Source organism: Pteropus vampyrus, unplaced genomic scaffold, assembly GCF_000151845.1.
Source record: "Pteropus vampyrus isolate Shadow unplaced genomic scaffold, Pvam_2.0 Scaffold32, whole genome shotgun sequence".
NCBI classification, from domain to species: Eukaryota; Metazoa; Chordata; class Mammalia; order Chiroptera; family Pteropodidae; genus Pteropus; species Pteropus vampyrus.
In genome coordinates this window covers 629,935-648,360 of record NW_011888813.1, presented here as the reverse complement: position 1 = coordinate 648,360, position 18,426 = coordinate 629,935, and the positions used below count along the sequence as shown (strand labels likewise).

The following is an 18,426-nucleotide window of genomic DNA, read 5'->3' as shown; positions in this document are numbered from 1 at the left end:
AGACCTTTGAGACTGGGCAAGGGAGATGTGCTGGGTTGACAGGGTGAAGTCTTGCCTGGCATAGGGTGGCCAGAGATGGGGCTCTGTTTTCTGCCCTGATTCTAACCCAGCCTTCCCAGAGAGTTCGTGTAGAATGTGCACCCTCTGAGCCTTCTCTACAGGCTCCCGTCTGTGAACGGTGACCGATCTTTCTCCCCCTGGAACGCATGCAGCTGGGATGAACTGGGCCCTGGATCAGCAGTGTGTCCTCTGCTCCACAGGGCCTGCGCTTCTCAGGGATCAACGATACAGACTTCCGAGTGTATCTGCTCGGCAACCCGGTGAGTGCCCACATGTGCCCGGCTCGGACCCTCAGGCCGGGCCTGTGGAGAGCTGCGGCTTTCCTCTCACCTTCCTGATCTCATTTCCATGCAGGTGGTTTGGTGGCTGAATCTCTTGAGCATCGCCCTCTACCTCCTGTCAGGGAGCATCATTGCTGTGGCTGTGCAGAGAGGGGCCCATCTGCCTGCGGAGGTTGAAGGTCAGGTTCCTTGGCCTCTCCCTCCCTTGCAATCAAGGGAAGGCCTGCCTAGTGATGGGCCACTCTTTCCCTTCTCGTTTGCTTTTTAAAGCTCACAGTCAACAAATGCCTGGTGCTACATCCTCCCAACGATCCTATATGGTAGGGATTGCTATCTCTGTTCTGTGGATTAGGAAACCAAGGCACAAGAGGTTAAGAAACTTGTTCCAAGACATGTACTAGAGCTGAGGTTCAAACCCAAGCAGTCTGAGTTCAGTCTTCACTTTTAACTTCTGTGTTCTATACAGAGCTGCCCATCTTTTCTCTTCTGCTCCCTCTTGTTTCATGGCCCTGTCCCCTAGTGGGGTAGAGAAGAGCCCCCAGGGCATGATCTCTGGGATCTCATCCTAGTGCTGCTTCTGGTAACTTCAGCTGCCAGGCCATGGAGCACAGTGTCTGAGGCTTTCACACAGGCTCTTTTTTCCTCTGCAGCTACCTGACTCATAGCACCGTGAATAGCCATAGCTCTTCTCTCCCACCTGCATCCTTGTCTCTGACCTTACCCCTGCCCTGTCTGCCATTGCAAAGATCTGTATGGCAGCAAAGATGTGGGAGATGGAAGTAGTGGGGAAGCCGTGCTGCCTCCTGCTGGTGTTTGGTGCCTCTGCCGTGGGTGCTGTGGCCTCACCAGGCTGGGTCGTGAGCAGGCTTTTTGAGAACCAGTTGCTCCTCTCTTCTGCCAGCTGCCAGAGGGCTGTTTGGCTTGGTCCAGATGAGGGAAGGAAGGGCCAATGAGGTGATGTGGCTTATTTAAGTCACATAGCAAGGAAGCGGCAGAGCTGTACTAGAGTGTGGGACCCCTGCCCCTCCCTGTCTGCTGACTAGGGCTGTGCTCCTTGGGTCCAGGGCTGTCCGAGGTCCTGCTGCGAGGAGGTGGTCAGCTGTTGCTTGGCTGGGTGCTCCATTACTTCCCCTTCTTCCTGATGGGCCGGGTCCTCTACTTCCACCACTACTTCCCAGCCATGCTCTTCTCCAGCATGTTGACAGGTCAGCACTGCCCACCTGGTCTTGGTGATAAGGGTGGAGGACGGGGAGGGGAAGAGGCCACCATTGAGCAGCATTGCTGACACTGAGTCTCTGCTGCACTGACCTGGGCAGCCCCTTTCTGTTGCATCTGTGGAAGTCATCCTTTGACGGGCTATGCTAAGTTTCCCTTTTCTCCGCTAGGTGTTCTGTGGGATACTCTCCTCCGGCTCTGTGCTTGGAGCCTGGCTTCTTTTTCTCTGGCCAGTAGCATCCATGTGCTGGGAGTCCTGAGCCTGGTCCTGGGAACTGCCTACAGGTGAGCATCCCCTGCACCTTGCATTGCTGCTCCCTGGCCCCAACCCTGATGCCTCAGCCCTGGATGCATTTTTTAATTCCCTGGGGTGCTTCCAAGGCATACAGGTGCCTGGGTCCTATTTCCAGAGGTTCTGATAAAGTCGAGCCCAGTTTGGACCCTGTCAACCACAGCTTTCAAAGCTCCTCAAGTGACCCTACTGTGCAGCCAAATAGGAGAAACATGAAACTCTGTATTCTTTCCTTGGCCAGTGGTTCCCAGCTTTTGTGCCAGTGGCACACTTGGAGGGCACCTCTCTTTAGGCACAGTGGCTCCCTCCTGGAATAGTGCTCCACGGGGTAAGAGAGAGGGTGGGTTGAGAGGCATGGGGTGTGTGGTGTGCCTCAGAATAGTTGGAAAGAGGGTGTTGTTTGGAAAGCCACCCTGCTCGCTCCACCTTGCCAATCTCACAGATCCCTTGTTGAGAGTCACTGGCTTTTAGGGGCCAGGGGGCAACATAAAAATGTGAGCAGGGAATGGCGACCTGTGTCACCATTTAACAAATACTTTGGGCCAGACCCCTGGACTAGTCTCTCTCCTGGGCCTCTGGGGAAGAACCCTTTCCTTTATTGTCATTAAATCAGCATCTACTAAGCTCTCAGGCTACAGTGTGCCGGTGGTGCACTCAGGCAGACGTGGCTATGAAAGGGAGTGGGTCTTGTAGGTAGAGAAGATCTGACGAGCTCCAGCAGGAGGAGCTGAATTTCAGAGTCTGCCTTGCTGCTCGTCTCCACTGAGGCACCGGGATGCCCACTGTCTCCCTCTGGATTCTCTCTCACAGCTTCTACCTCTTCCACCCTCTTGCTTATGGGATGGTTGGTCCCCTCGCCCAGGACCCCCGAAGTCCAATGGCAGGACTGAGATGGCTGGAATCATGGGACTTTTGAAGCCGTTGCAAGGACTCCAGTCTCAGTCCAGGAATTTCCTGGGGACAGCCAGCTGTGGAGCCAGTCCCTGGACCCTCCCAGCTGTGGATGAAGCTCCCCAAGGAGCCTGAGGAATTCTGTTGCCTGCCAGGACCAAGCTCTGGGCGCATTCCTGGAATTACACAACACTGGAGAGAGCCACGGCTCTGTCTGCGGAGATTCCACCGCTGGGGATGGCTCGGCCCCAGAGGACAGCATCTCCCAGGCCTGTTTCCCCAAGTGTGCAGCATAAGGAAGGATGAGTGTGCAAGAGTGAGTGGGAGTGTGAGAGTGTGAGAGTGTATTTGTCCACATGCCTGTGGAATATAGATAGTAACTGTGGATAGCTGAGTGTCATAAACTCTAAGAAATAGTCCAGGGCTACAGTAGTATTTTCTGAGTTTTTTTTTTCCCCCCCCCCACACTGGATTTGGTTTGTAAATAAGACCCAGCAGTAATTATCTGACCTCCAAGAGGCTGAGAGCACTGACCCAACCTTGGGACATCACCCAGGGCAGAGCAAATAGGACTGGCAGCTGTGCTGCCCTCCTTACAAACAGCTGCAGCTGAGTACCCCTGAGCTGGAGGGCTGGCCTCCCAGCTGCTTTCCCAAGTGGCTGCTGTTGAGAAGTCTCCTGTGTGGCCCAGGTGGCTGGACTTCCTCTCTGCGGTGTGCACAGAGGATTGGGCTCCATAGCAAGGCAGCTGAGGACTTAAAAGCCCTTGGTTGGCCCTCCTTGGCCCTTAGTTCCTTGCTCTCTGAGAATGTCACATGATAAGATTGGTGGGGGGAATGGCATCCTATCCTTGGCTGCTCTGTCTTCCCAGGCCCTGGGCGCCAGAGGCAGTTTCTTGCTGCCCATCCCTTTCCCTCTGCATCCAGCCTGGCTGTGAGGACAGGACAGACACATTCTCCTGCGAGCTGGGAGAGCCTTTAGGCCCCTTGCTTAGCTGCCGAGAAAGACGTGCAGCAGAACAGGGGTTTGCGTGGTGCTGGTCTGGGGTCCCAGGGTCGGCTCATGTTCCTGTCACTCATTAAGTCTTCCCTGTTTTTACTTCTCTAGTCTTCCCCTGCTCCATTTCATTTCCCTTCCTCTGTGTCATTGTTTCACCAATCTCTTTTTCCCCAAAGACCCAGAGCGCCTAGAAATGCCTTAAAGCTTCTACTCTGTATCATTTTGAAGCCCAGACAAGAAGCTCAGAGCTGTTCCTTTCACTTCCTCCCCAAATGAAAGGGATTAAAAAAACCCTTGGGTCGCAACCTAACCAACCCAAGGCCAGCCCTTCAGCCTCCTCCCTCCTCCCAGTGCATGACAGAACACTTATTTTGTCTCAGAGGGCTGTGATGCTTCAAGATTAATGATAAATCTGTGCCACACTCCATCTTCCCTCCTCTGTAGCCCCCACCAACTCTGACAGGGTCAGAGCTCTTTAGAGCATCTTCAGGAGGCGGTTGCCACGGAGACTAGAAATTGGTACCAGGGACAGGCTGTGATACCTACTGGGTGGTGGGGAGGGAAGCTTCTGGCCATGCTTAGACATTCAGACCAACTTTCACTAATGTTAATAGAGGAAATACAGCAACATCAAAAGCAAGGAAGGTTTATTAATTAGATCTGGGCCTGATGACCTCCTGCTCCCAGGGCTATAGTCCTTTTGACTTCCTCCAGCAGGAAGCACTGCCTGTGTGCTGAGTCTGGGCTGCTTGCTTAATTGCATTTCTAGAAAGGAAGGAGAGCAGGGATGGAGAACCTCTGTTCACCCCTGTCACCCCACCATTGCCCTCCCCTCCTCCCTACAGACAGCATCGGTTTCTTCTGAGTTGTATGGGGGCAGCCATCTGGGTGGGCTTTCCTGGAAGTAGGATGCAGGACTCTGCGCTTGGCTCTTAGCAAAGAACAGTGCCCCCCCCCCCCCATGACAGCTGGGAGGTAGCTGACGTTCCCTTGTGCCTTGTGCTTCCTAATAGGAACTCTTTGGAAGGGAGGAGTGCTGAAGGAGACAGAAGGGTAGCTACTCTGAGTGAGGGTGAGGAAGGAGAAGTCTCAGGCAACTTCCTGCCCATCTCCCTGTTAATTTGGCCACATAGGGGACAAAAGTTTTCTCTGTCTCTTCCATTGCTTTCTGAGGATGAGAGAAGGAGAATTGTCTGCCCACTCCTTTTCTCCCTTCTTGCCCAGACGGGCAGATACTTCTCTGGGGACAAGGCTACATGGGTTGATGTAGCTTCACGTGCTCAGGTTCGGTTGCTGGAAGATGCTGGGCAGATGGGCTGTCAGGGTGGTGCTTTGAATATGAGCCCCAGCCTCTGGGAATTGGCAGAAATGTGACATGCCCCGCAGACTTGCTGGTGGAGGAGGAAGACATGCGTTAATCAGCCCAACCTCCAGTCAGCTTCTTGAGCCACATTTTATATTTAAAAAGTTTCCACAGATAATCAGACACTGTTTACTTTTATAATAAATAGCTCTTATTTGAACGCCACGTTGTTCTTGTTGTATTTAATTGAATCTGACTTGCCCTCTAGCTCCCAGAAAGAGATGAAGAATGTTTTAAGTGCAAGAACCATTCTGTTGTGTCTGGAGTCTGAGGCCATTCTGATTCCAGAAGAGGCCCTGGGCTGGGCAGGTGAGCCTGACCTTACTCCAGGGGGCATTTGGGCCCTCCCATGTACAAGGTTACTTGAGTAATGTTGTGTTATTTTGATTTATTTAAACTTATTCCAAAATAAGTAGGAAACTAGACCTTAGTTTTTCTCTTTTAACCTGTTCACACAAGTATAGAAAGGAGTGAGAGAGAAACAGTTGTCCTCTTCTGAGACAGCTGAGGGGCCCAGCATTCTAGCAGCTTCCATCCTGCTTTACCAGAGGCCCCCATCTTGGCAGGGGTCTCCTGTTATCAGGAGTGCTGTCAGGGGTCCGAAGTAGGTCAGAGCTGACTCATGTTGGACAGTAGGTGGGCGAGGAGAGGAGCAGCACTGCACTGTGAAATTGGGGGTCTTCTGGGCTGCCCGACTCCCTGCTTCCCTCTTAGCACCAAGAGTAGCTGGGGGTGGGAGAGGCAGGTGGGTCACGCAGATCTTTAGGAGATGGAAAATGCTGAGGATAGGCACATTAGAAAAGGACCAAACACTTCTTGACTGGCACAGTTTAGTTTACCAAATCCTCACACTTCTGTGACACTCAGTCCTCATAAAGGCCCGGTGAATAGTGGGGCCAGGATTAGGCACCAAGTTGGGCTTTTCCTGCTTCTCCAGCCTGGGTCTGTGACTAGAAGTACCTTACCGGAACAACCTGGCAGCCCCGGATCCCCGGGAGAGGAGACCTGGGCTCAGCTCAGAGGTGTCCAGGTTCAGCCTCTCCCTTTGTACTTTCAGTCCAACACACCGACAGCTCATCTCAGGCCCGGTGTTTCTTGCTGCACCCAGACCAATGGTTTTCTGGGAGGAAGAAAGCCCCAACTTGTAGCATTTGCCAATTTCCTTGGTGCAAATACTCCTACCATGGCCTATTTCAGGCTACCAACCTGATGTCACTGAATGAGTTGGAAATATGCCCACAGTGGGGTCTCACAAGTCATCTAAGAGCCAGTTCTAGTACGCCATTGACTTAGCCAGACCCAGTGACTTTGGCTTGGTCTGAACTATGGACACAGCTCTTGGCCACAGTGCATTAACATGAGGCAGTGGAGCATGAAGGCCTAAGGATGGGCTAGAGTGAGACCTGAGGTCAAATCTTGGCCCCACCGCTTATTAACTATGTGACCTTGGGCTAGTTACTCAACCTCTTTGCCTCTGTTCCCTCAATGGTAAAACGAGGGTATAATAGTACCTGCTTCATAGAGTTATCAAGATGAAAAGAGTTAATGATGCAAAGTGCCTTGCACAGGGTCTGGACATGAATGCTCAGTAAATGCTAGCACTTTATTGTTGTTTAGGATAAATTGACCCCAATGACGGCACTGTTTCTAGAATAGTATTTGAACTTCCTTGATTAGAACCTCCTGCCCAAGTTAATGGACAGATGCCAGGCAGGGAAGGGAGCTCCTGTGACTTTTCTTCAGCTTCTCAAATGTGGATTCAGACCCTAATCTGGTTGGAATACAACACCCTGACTGCTTAGGTGCAGCTGGATTCTCAGGCCTTTTCTCCAAGGAGAGAAGAGATTAGCGTGCATAGCCCTCTCCTGCCTCCTCCTGGCTCTAGAAAGCCTAGAAAAGCTAAGGCTATTACCTCCCATTAAGTTATCAGACCCCAGACCCCATCCAAAGGAGAAAGGAGGCAAGAAGGGTCCCGAGTGTAGACAGTTGCCAGGGAGCGCAAACGGGGTGGAGTGGAAAGCTTCTGATGAGCCAGGTGGCCTGCACGGAGCGCCGGACGTCTGTACACTGAAAGAGGGAAAAGGTCTCTGGAGACGTTACCTTCCCCTGTGACCTGCTGCACCTGGCTGCAGGGCCACGGGATACCGAGCTGGAAGTCAAGTCCCTGAATACCCTTGGCTTTCTTCTTCCTTCAGCCCTCAGTCCCTTTGTGCTTTTAGCGAGGCCCTCTTGGACTCTTCTGGACACAGGCCAGGCCGCCTTACAGCCTTGCTCTCCTGCTCCATCCCAGAGGCCCCAGAGCTGTGTGGGGAGATGGGCCAGAGAGGACTAGGGGGTACTCAAACTTCTGGGTCCTTGGAAGAGGGAGAGCTGCTAGATGGTTTCATTGGGCTTGGTTGGGAACACGAAAGAGGAGTTCTGCTGAGGTCCTTAGTCCTGATTCAGGGCCAGAAGGAGAAGTTCTAGAAGGCAAGGAAGGACTCAACATTCCATACCCAGTACAGGGCTCGCCATGGAGCCGCAGCCTGTTCGTAACCGATGGCCCCAGAACACCTACTTACCTTGTATCCGTGAAAACAAAGGAGGTGGACTGAGAGGCCCCCAGAGACCTCCATACCCAGCCCAGCTGTACATCAAGTACAGCTGAGGAAACTGAAGGAGAGGAGGGTACAGACTGGGAGGAGACAGGCTCAGACACTCACAAATAATGACAAACGAGGGTGAGAAATGAGCTTGCTTTCCCAGCCCTGGGCCATGGGAACTGGGCTGGGGCTTGAGGAACTTTCATCCTTGAAAGAGAAAAGTTTAGGTCTAATTGACAGGCAACTAACTTCACACCCTGAATGGCAAGCGTGAGATTCTGTGCCTGAACTTACATATTTAGTAAAATACGACTTCTATTTAAACTTTTTAAAAAGTCTTAAAAATCATGGGATAGAATGTTCGAGCTTAACTCCCTCAATGTCCAGGTAGTGCAGAGTTCACAGCTGCTGCCCGGAAGAATGGAAGACCCTACCTTGGCCAAGCAGAGCTGGGGTTAGGAGTGGAGCCTACAGATCTCTAAAGATGGAGTCCCAGGGAACCACAGGCCTAGTTGGAAATGGCTGCAGCCTTGGCCCTGCCCCTAAGGCTGAGAGCCCTGGTGTGGGGGTGCCTCAGTCAGACAGAGAACTAGGGCAGAGGGCGCACCCAGCCTCAGCCTGGTCGCACAGGTAGGTGACGTGGCATCCCCAGGTCTGACCTTAGGAAAGAAGGAAAAGGACTCTGTGGCACAAGGTCCACAAGGTCCACAAGGGTGGCAAACGCAACCATTTCCAAGCAATATCTGAGTGAGTCTTGTGGAGAGGTGGCTTATATAGAGCCTACCCAAGGTAATTAAATTCAACACGGTGCCCTAACTAGTAGGTGGTCATATGGTACCGCCCGTTTCCAGGTGAGAAACAGGCCCAGAGAGGCTCAACGATTTCTGTTAAGCTCTGAAGCTCGGGCATTTCCCATGCCACCAGGTCGTCTCAGGCCAGAGCTGGTTGCCTAGAGATGTGCACGCCTTGATGGACGGAGTGGGGCGGGGGCCGTGGTTGCTTTAAAGCGCCCGGGTCCCGCGGTGCGGGGTGGGGCGCTCTCGGAGCCGCGAGGCGCAGCGGCCGGAGCAGGGTCCCTAGAAGCGTCAGATAGGGGCCAGCAGGGCTGGGGCACACCTACCCAGGGCAGGGAAGTAGAGGTGACTGGATCCCGCCCAGCCGAGGTGCAGGAGCCACAGGGGGTGCCAAGTGGTTCGCGTCGCCCGAGAGATGGAGCGGCACGTGCAGTGACGGTGCCAGCATCCAGAGGGTCCCAGCCTTGCTCCCCGTGTCCCTGAGCGAGTATGGAGCGCCCGGAACCCGAGCTGATCTGGCAGAGCTGACGGGCGGTGAGCCGCAAGCCGCTGGAGCATGGCACAGTCCTGTTCTCCAGGTGAGGGTGGCCGGAGCGCCCCGGGGGTGCGGGCCTGCGGGGTCCTCGCCAGGAATGGGTTCCAGGTGGCTGGCCCGGCGCCAGAGCAGGGAGAACCGGCCCGCTGCCTTGGCGCTGGGGCGCCTCCAGATGCGCGCCAGAGGAGCCGCGCGCAGCGACGGGTGGTGCAGCCCCTTCTGCTCTTCACTCGGCCGACGGGGGCGCGTCTTGCATCCAGCGCTGCACACTCGCTCCCAACGCGGCTCGCTGAGAGCCAGCGGCGGTCCTCACCGGGACCTCCTTACGCTCGGGCCCGGAGACGCCAGTTCCCGCGCTGCGCCTCCTCCTGATTGCTCTTTCCTTGGATGGTGACTTCAGGGGTCCCCACGGCTTCCAGTAAGGGGAGACTGGGGTGTCCCCAGGGCCCACGCAGGGAGGGTGTGCTGGGCACCTGGCTGGCGGGGCACAGGATCGGGCCCCAGGAGAGTGCACTTCCAGCAATTAATCAAAGGATAAATCTTTCCGAGGAAAGGACCAGGCTAGGACAGAGAACTGCCAGGGAAGGGATGACAGATGGCCAGTGTCACCACGGAGAAGGGGTAGGGGATGCACAGCCCCTAAGGGGGAGGAGGAGACCAGTCTTCAACCTCAACTTGAGGGGCTCTGGATAATCCCTCTCCCACCACCACCGAGGCCAGGCACCCTATCAAGACGGTTTTCCAGGATCCTCCTCTCCCTAAGGCAGCCCAGAACTTCTGAGGTAGCTTTGCCAAACCTCCCCACCAACAAAAGGGAAATAAATTCACAGAGTTACTCGAAACCCTGATGAGCCCTCCCAGATGTCTGAGAGCTTCTGCTTGTGCCTCCAGGCATTCTCCAAGCCCACTGTTTTCTGGGGCACCCTCTGTGGTTCCACTACCCCCAAGCCATGTGACCTTCGCAAGTTACTCGACCTCTTTGGGCTTGTTTCCTCTATAAAACTGGGGTAACAGTTGTACCCACTGCTTAAGATTGGGAGGAATACACAAGTTAACCATGTGTAAAGAACTCAGTTCTCAGTAAGTGTAAGGAGTTCTTAACACTATTATTATCATCACTTTGTCTCCTCAGAAGTGATGAGACTGGGAGATTCCGACCTAAGAATGGGAAGGGGGAGGAGAGGGGAGAGCGGGAAGAGACAAGGGCTTTCCTCTCCCCGCAGTGTAATTCCAGACTTCCTGTCTGAGGATCCCTTCTTGTCCCAGCACCCTTCATCTCTTTGTGGAGGGGCTGCTACATGCCAGGTCCTATGAGTGGCCTGGGGACACATGCTTTTTCTAGGAAGAAGAGACTGGCAATGCTGGTGAAGGGGCCAGTGCAGGTTGGAGGCTGTGCTACAGTTAGGCGGGGACCCTGGCCCACCGCCACTCCCACTTCAGGCAGCCAGGGCCTGCAGGGGTTGACACCCAGGGCTGACACCTGGGCCTCCCCCTACAGGCTGTTTGACCTGGAGCCTGACCTGCTGCCCCTCTTCTAGTACAAATGCCGCCAGTTCTCCAGCCACGAGGACTGCCTCTCCTCCCCCGAGTTCCTGGACCACATCAGGAAGGTGAGGGTAAGGCGGAGTGGCCCTGGGATCTAGCAGAAGCCGTTCTGGGGAGGATGAGGGACTTGGGATTGGACAAATTATTTCTGTTTTCTGCCCCAGGCCTGGTCTTACTCTCCTCCTTCTGCTTCCTCATGTCAGGGGCATCTGCTCCTTTCCCTGTGCACTGAGCTGGGCCCAGTCTGAGGCACCCGAATCAGCCTTCTCCCCGACCCTGTGCTCAGCCAGATGGTCCCAGCTGTCATTGTCCTCTGCCTTGTCCCCCTGGCTCCTGTAGGTGATGTTGGCATTGACATACTTGGTGCTATAGGCCTATGAAAACCCGGCTGGGGTTTTCTTAGAGGCTCTCGACTCTCACAGGACCTCACGCAGATAGCACTGTCCTGCAGGCATGGTTAGGGCTTTGAGACCCTCAGAAGGGAGGGGCTTCGTTCATGGTATAATATTAGTAGCTTGGCCACCACATGCTGAGCGCCTACTACACACAGACATGGGTTGTCTTCCATTTCTGATCCTCGAAAACTGAGGGTCCTGGTAACTTCTCTCACCTCTGGTTGGGATCCCCAGGTTCTGGACTCTGGTTGTGAGCAGGGGGGTTTCTCTGGCCTCTCTGTTTCAGTGCTGCCTTGGCTTTGGCAGGTGATACTTGTGATTGACGCTGCTGTGACCAATGTAGAGGACCTGTCCTCACTGGAGGAGTACCTTGCTGGCCTGGGCAGGAAGCATCGTGCAGTGGGTGTCAAGCTCTGCTTCTTTTCGGTAGGTAAAGAGGCCCTTCCTTTCTCCAGAGTTCCTGACCTGAGGCCACTACTCTGTCTCTCTGTCCTCCCCTATCTTCCCCACTCCTATACCCTCAAATGACCTGGGCTGGGGCCTGCCTCTGGTACTTACCTGCTGTGTGACCTTAGTACTGCCCTGACCTCTCTGAGCCTCCAGTTTTTCTTCTCTAGTATGGCTGCTTTTAGAATCATAGAAAGTAAAGGAGCCTTTGGGATTAGGGGGTCTGCTCATTTTCTATTGCTGTGTAGAAGACTATCCCAAACAAACAACAATTTCTGATTTCTTTTGGTTCAGAGGCGTGGTTCTTTGGTTCCACATGCTGTGGCTAGAGCCACTCATGCAGGTCCTTCAGCTGGAAGCTTGTCTGGGGCTGAAATATCCAGGATAGCCTGTCATCCTTGGGGTCTCTCTCCCTGTGGCCTCATCCTTTCGTAGTCTAGCCAAGCTTCCGCACGGAGGAGCAGCTGAGTTTAAGAGGGAGTGTTCCAAGAGGACAAGCCGGGTGTCCAAGCACTCTTCCAGACTCTGCTTGCATCACTCTTGCTAATGTCCCATTGGCCAAAGCCAGTCAGATGGGTGAGCCGAGGGTCAAGGTGGAGGGCCCCTACTCAAGGCGAGGTTCATGGGGGGCCTCTGACGTGACAGTCTACCACATAGTCTAGTCACCTTGATAAGCACCTTGAGGAAGGGACCGAGTTTGTCTCTGTCCCCAGGATTAGCACAGTGCCTGGTCTTCGGTGGATATTCAGTAAATATTTGTGGAATAAATAAACCTTATTTTATTACGACTACTAACGAATGAGAGCAATTATTATTGTTGAAGGCTTACTGTGTACAGATGCTGTGCTAAGAGCTTATTATAGGTATTCTCAATCCTTCAACAACTGAATGAATTGGAACTTTTTTTCCTCTGTTTTACTGATGAAGCAACTGAGGTTCAGAGTTGCTCAAAGTCACACAGTTCATAAATAGTGGAGTCAAAAAGTGAGCTCAGGTTCATGTGTTTGTAAAGCCTGGGCTCTTAACACCATGAATGCTACCTTGCAGAGAAGGAAACTGAGGCCTGAGGGCAATGACTTTGCTTGATCTGAGCCGGGGGTCCCAGGCAATGCCTCAGCCTCACGCATGGGGTAGTTGCAAGGCTGGCAGTGGAGCGAAGTAAGTGTTCATTATAAAGCCTCAGATTTAAGGGGAAAGGTGGGCATAATGTGGTAGCCAGGGATTGGGCAGAATCCTGCTCAGGAAGCATGGACCCTGCGCAGCAGAGAAGAAAGGCCCAGGAGCCCTTACCAGGCGCAGGCCTCAGTTTTCTCACCAGTGGAATGGAGTGATGCCTTCCCGCCTTCGGGAATGACAGTTGCCCCTTGCCTCTGCAGGCAGTGGGTGAGTCTCTGCTCTACATGCTGGAGAAGTGCCTGGGCCCTGTCTTCACACCAGCCGTGCGGGCTGCCTGGAGCCAGCTCTATGGGGCTGTGGTGCAGGCCATGAGTCGAGGCTGGGATGGCGAGTAAGAGGCAGCGCCTGCCCAGCAGCCTCCACCTGGCGGCTTCTGTCTGTCTGTATCTGTCTGTTGGTCCATGTCTGTTGCAGCCCAGGTTCCCCTAGTCCTCCTTGCATCCTTGTCCTATTGGCCATAGTGGAGAGGTGATGGAGCAGGGCTGAGTCTCTGTCCTCTACCCCAACCCCCACCACTCACTTAAGTGCAGGCAGGGGGAAGGAGGTGGCTTTTCCTTCAGGAAGGGGCTTCTGGATTTTCCCACATCCCCAGTAGCTTCTCCCTGCCTGTCTGATTTCCTCTCTGGCATGCCCTCTTCTGCCATGAGGAGGAGCAGCATTTTGGTGACACAGGTGACATGGGGCTGGCAAAGTCTAGGGCTTTAAGAGAATGGGCTCTTGTTCCAGCTACCCTTCTCTGGGGAGCCAGGGCCAAGTCGGGCAGGGAGATGGCTGAGCTCCAGGCACCTTCCCATCTCGCCTGCCTTTAATGCTTTTCTCTCCCAGGGGTGTTTGCTTTTCACAAGGAAAGGGGAGGAACAACTTGAGCCTTCACGGTGGAATCACAGGCAGGTAATCACGAGAATCGCTGAGGAAAGGAGAGGTGACCTGGCTCTGTGAGAGGGCTCATCGGGGTCCCAGGGGCCTACTCCGATGTCACCTGACCAAGTAGTTTTTCTTCTGCAGTATCTCCCTTTCCCTCACTCAGCATTCCGGTGGGCGCTCCATTATTATCTCTGTGTAGGAACCAGTTGGCCGACTGGGGTGGGGCTGCGTAAGGCCAAGGAAGGAGGGGTGACTTCATTCCGGAGAGACTTCATTCTTCCTTACCACCCACTCCAGCAGGGCCTGAGTCTCATCTCTCCAACCTTCCCTTCTGCCTCTGCCTGCAATGACTGCAGACCCACAGCACCCCATCCTTTATAGCTGGTGTGTGCCTGTACTTAGGCAGGTGGATAGAAGAAAAAGCAGTGGGAGAGGCCCTCTGCTCTCACCCCGAGCTGTCTGCACTTTTATCCTTTGCTCCGTGCTGTGGTCGTATAAACTCATGGAGAATAAACCTGTTCTGTGTGCTTCTCTGACCTTCCAGGACTGGTCTTTTCTTGGGTGTCAACTTGTGCCAGATGAAGCTTGCAAAGGGTTGGATCTAGGGCAGGGTGGGAGGATGGGGTCAAGAGGACAAGGCTAGAGTGGGTGGAAAAGAAGGGAGAGGCCTGGGGAAGCCAAGCCAGTAGCTGAGATGGAGCTAGGAGTCTGTGGTGGAAACTGCCTGTCAGAGCACCAAATCCAGCTATTCTTCCTTCTGGGCACAGAGATGGACTACATTTCCCAGCCTCCCTTGTAATTAGATGGGTCAAGTGACCAAGTTCTGCCCAATGGAATGTGTGGGCATGTGTGTCACTCCTAGATCTGGCCCCCCAAAACCCAAGTATGCTCCTCTGTGCTCTGTCATCTGCTAGCTTGATGCAGACCTCACAGTGACCTTGAGGGCCATATGATGAATGTGACAGAGCCACAAAATGGAAGGAGCCTGGGTCCCTGAATCACTGCTTGCAGGAGAGAGCCCACTAAGAAGTGCTTGGTGGGGCCCAGGTATTTCTTCACGATGTAGAGCGGAAATTCACCCATTTTGAATTTTACAAGAAAGAGACATAAACTTCTATTGTGTTTGTGCCATACACTTGGGGGTTAGTTTGTTACAATACATGCCCACACTAATTCGGAGTCTGAAGCAGTTCATGAGTCAGGGACCTGGTAGCCCACCTGCTGGTGGACAAGGTGAGGACAGAATAGAAATGGGCCCGGTGACAGGACAGCAGCAAAAATCACCAAAGACTCTGAGGAAAGCTTGTAGAGCCTCCTCAGAGGGGAAGGTGCCGATCCCAGGGTGGGCTTCTCGAGGACATTAAATGGGTAAACCTGGAGTGCACATTGGAGTTCAACAGCAGGTGTGAGTGTATGTGTGTGCGTGTGTGTGTTCAGGAGGACCAGGCAGACAGGGTAGAGAGACAGCCAGGGCCTGGAGAGGGAGCAGCATTAAAAGTGGTCATCATGTGAGCAGCCTTGGGGTTAATGCCCCACATACTCCTGGCCTCCAAGGTGTGGGGTCCTGGAGCTGCGCTGTTTCTGGAAAGACTGCACCTGGGCCACAGTCCTCACCCTGAGCCTTCAGTGTTTCCATTCAAGACCAACACTGCAGGTGTCAGCAGAGCCTCCCCAGCTCCCAGGTGAGCTCAGATGTCCAGGCCTGCCAGGCTGTGTGACTGCAGACATTGAGTCTGGAGCATGTTAGGAATGCTTTTCCCACTGTGGTACCAAAAGCATTTTTTTTTTTTTTTGAGCCTCACAGTCCCCAATGAGAGAGGGCCTCCTCTGCTGTGTGATCTGATAACAGCTCAGACTCAGGAGGCCATGTCTGACCTATGGCTCTCGAATGTTTGACACCCACTCAGGTGACTGGGGTGACCTGACTTTGGAAAAGCCAGACAGCCTCCTCCTACCTGTGTCTTGAGGTATCCTAAGCATGAGTGTTTTTATCTCTTTAGAAGGTAAAAACTTCTGCTTATTCGTCTGTGCCTGTGCACGTGTGCATTTGTGCACACATGCACGCACGCGCGCGTGTGTGTGTACGGGGCGCAGTTCCTTCCTCCTCTGTTCTAGGTCTCAGCCTTGTGACCCTCTCGTCTGTATTCTTCCTCAGTCTGTCAGCCCACAAAGAATCACCCACTCTATGCCCCTCTTCTGTCCAGCTACCAGCCTGTTTCTTTACTTCCTTTGATAGCAAAACTCTTCAAAAGAGTTGTCTTTCCTGGCCATTTTCACTTTCTCACTCCTATGAGCAAATGGGAACCTATTTCAACCACGCTTTCATCCCCATCCCTCATCTGCTACTGTCCAGGTCACCAGCAACCTTCATCCTGCTGGACTCAGGGTCACACCTCAGTCCTCATCTTGCTTTCCTGCTCGGCAGCGCTCGGAAGAGTTGATCACTCTTTTCTTTATTTTTAAACTTTTCATTATGAAAAATGTTCACATACACAAAAATCGGGGCCTAGTGAATCTCCACGTGCCCTTCACCGAGCATCGATGGTGAGTAACTCGAGGTCTCCTCTGCCCCTCTTATTTTGCTGGAGAGTTTTACAGCAAATCTCAGACTTCCTGATCTTTTACCTGTAAAGTCTTCCATATGAACTTCTGGCTGATACTTTTTTCACCTCTTAACCCATGCCATCGACACGCCTACCAAGATGAACAGTAGCTGCTCGACATCGCCTAAGGCTCAGTTTATATTCAAATTCTCCCGATGTCTCAAAGATGTCTTTCTGCAGCTGTTTTGTTCAACTTGAGAAGCAGCCACGGGCCATCCATTGCATCTGGTGGTGTCTCTTGAACCTTTCTCTTCCCACCAGCCCCTCTCCCATTCTCCCCTGCTTTTGATTTGTGGGATAAACCGGCTCGTTTGTCTAATGGCACGTCCGGCATTCTAATTTGGCCCATGTTTCTTTGCGGTGTCTTTGAATTCGCTCCTCTATGCCCCGTGTTTACTGTCATGTGTGGTTAGAGCTGGGGGCTCCCTCCTTCCTTTTTGAGTCCCTTTCTTTTGGGACACCAGGCTCTCCTGCTTTTCTTCCTTCCTTGCTGCTACTCCTGATCAGTCTCTGCTCAGTCTCCTCCCAGCCTCTTCCCTCCACTTGCTCCCACAGAGATCTCAGCCAGTCCCATGCTTTAACCACCACCCACATGCTGATGCTCTGAAGTTTACATCACCACCCTAACTCTCCCCTGCTCCAGGCTCTGGCATCCAGCCACCTGCCCAGCATCCCTATGAGGCATCTCAAATGTAACATGACCAAAATAGAACTTGCTATTTTCCCCAGACGCCACCCCGCCACCCCCAATTCCAGCATCCTCTGCCTCCAAAAACAGATTTGCCCAGTTGTTCAGGCTGAAGAACTGGGAGTCACCCTTACTTCCTTGCTCTCTCTCAGGCCCCACATCTAACCCATCCTCACACCCTGTTCTGGATTTCTCTCTCTCTCTCCTCATTCACTGACCCGTCCTTGTCCAAGCTGTCATAGTGTCTCTCCTGAATGCATCTAATAGCGTGCCAATGGGGCTTCTGCTTCCACCTGTCCCCATAGTGGCCACAGTAATCATTTCGACACTTAAAGGGATCATGTCACTCCTTACTCAGAATCCCCCAGTAGATTCCCATATCACTAGAGTCAACTTGTGTCCCGACCGTAGTCTATGAAGACCCACTGTCCTCTTAGACCTCGCCTCATTCTGCTTCAGCCACTCTGACCTCTCCACTGACCCCTGGGCCCTCCAGATCTGCCGGGCCCTGCTTCGTGCAACCTCTACATGCTCACATCTCCTTCCCACAGAGCTTGTCCCGGATCCTCCCCATTTCCAGTCTCTCCCCATCCCCTTAACCTGCTTTATTTTTTCTTCGAAGCACTTATCCTTACCCGACATCCCCTATATAAATTCGTTTATTGCACTTGTCATCTATTGCAGTCAAAATGGGAAGGCTGATAGAAAAGCCACTTTGGGCTCTCTGGAGGGGAGGGAAGAGGTGATTCTTCAAACCCTTGCTGAAGGTGACAAGGTAGCCAGAAGTGACCGCTGAGGCCCAGCATGTGTCCAGACCACACAGTAGTACTTATTGCAAAATAAGATGATTACAACAGAAGTTGTGCCAGTGCTAGGTATTAATCCCTTATGAAGCAGAAAGCAAATGCTTGTTTGGGCCTAACCTTTGATTGCCTATCAGCCATCTGACATTGGTGCCTCTGGAGGCAGAGTGAAGGGAGTTTTCTCAGCCTGTGGACTTGTGACCATTCACAGGCTGCAGGTCACACCCTTCCGGAGGTGAGACACTGTGAGGTGCTGAAACCAGCTTCCCCCATTCCAGAGACACAAGGCTGGGATCGGTTTCCTCACCCACTCAATCATCCCTGAACATTAGTCACTTGGAGAGCTTTTGTAAAACAGGGAGGCCTGGGCTCTGCCCCAGAAAGTTTGGTTTGTCCTGGGATGGGGCCTGGACATTGGGGTTATTGGAAATCTCCCAGGAGACTCATTTGCAGCTAGGATGGAGAACCCCAGCATTGGAGTCTAGAGATGCTGGGTTGCTGGTTGTCAAGGCTGAGGGACAGTCAAGCGTTCAGAAAACAGCCTCTGTTGAGAAAACCTGTAAACCGCCTTCCCCTTAGCCAGCCCCCCCACCCCCTTGTCTGCTACAGACTGGACTTAGAAACCTGGAGTTTCTAAGCGTGGAGGTTCCTCGGGACAGACCTGAGCTTCCCCCCGGATGGCGGCTTTGGGAGGGTGGCAGGGATCCAGCCTTGGAGGGGCCTGTAGCCGCCTCAGTCTTGGCTTCCAGGCAGAGCTTCCCGGACCCCAGGCCCCTCCTGCCACTTCCCCAGCCCTGCAGAGCCCAGCATGGCATTCAGTGAGGTGCTCCAGTGCTCTCCTGGGCAGAGTCCATCAAGATGGCATCCTGGGCCTCCCTGGCACAGGCCTCCCT

The 18,426-nt window shown here is 53.3% G+C and overlaps 2 protein-coding genes across 3 annotated transcripts in view; both read left to right on the top strand.

Annotated features, from left to right (window-relative positions):
- Nucleotides 1-3,219, top strand: part of POMT2 (protein O-mannosyltransferase 2) — a 37,343-nt gene extending 34,124 nt beyond the window's left edge. The window contains exons 17-21 of one of the 2 annotated variants that reach the window (XM_011357077.2): nt 261-320; nt 415-520; nt 1,406-1,546; nt 1,727-1,841; nt 2,659-3,219. In XM_011357077.2, the coding sequence (XP_011355379.1) occupies nt 261-320; nt 415-520; nt 1,406-1,546; nt 1,727-1,841; nt 2,659-2,764 (528 nt within the window). In that variant the 3' untranslated portion in view covers nt 2,765-3,219. The remainder of the gene's footprint in view (nt 1-260; nt 321-414; nt 521-1,405; nt 1,547-1,726; nt 1,842-2,658) is intronic. The other variant, XM_011357078.2, reaches the window with a different exon arrangement.
- Nucleotides 3,220-8,966: 5,747 nt separating this feature from the next.
- On the top strand, nt 8,967-12,910 carry NGB (neuroglobin). The gene is given in 4 exon segments (XM_011357064.1): nt 8,967-9,055; nt 10,511-10,622; nt 11,259-11,378; nt 12,776-12,910. Coding segments are annotated over 4 exon segments (456 nt in total).
- The last annotated feature ends 5,516 nt before the right edge of the window (nt 12,911-18,426 follow it).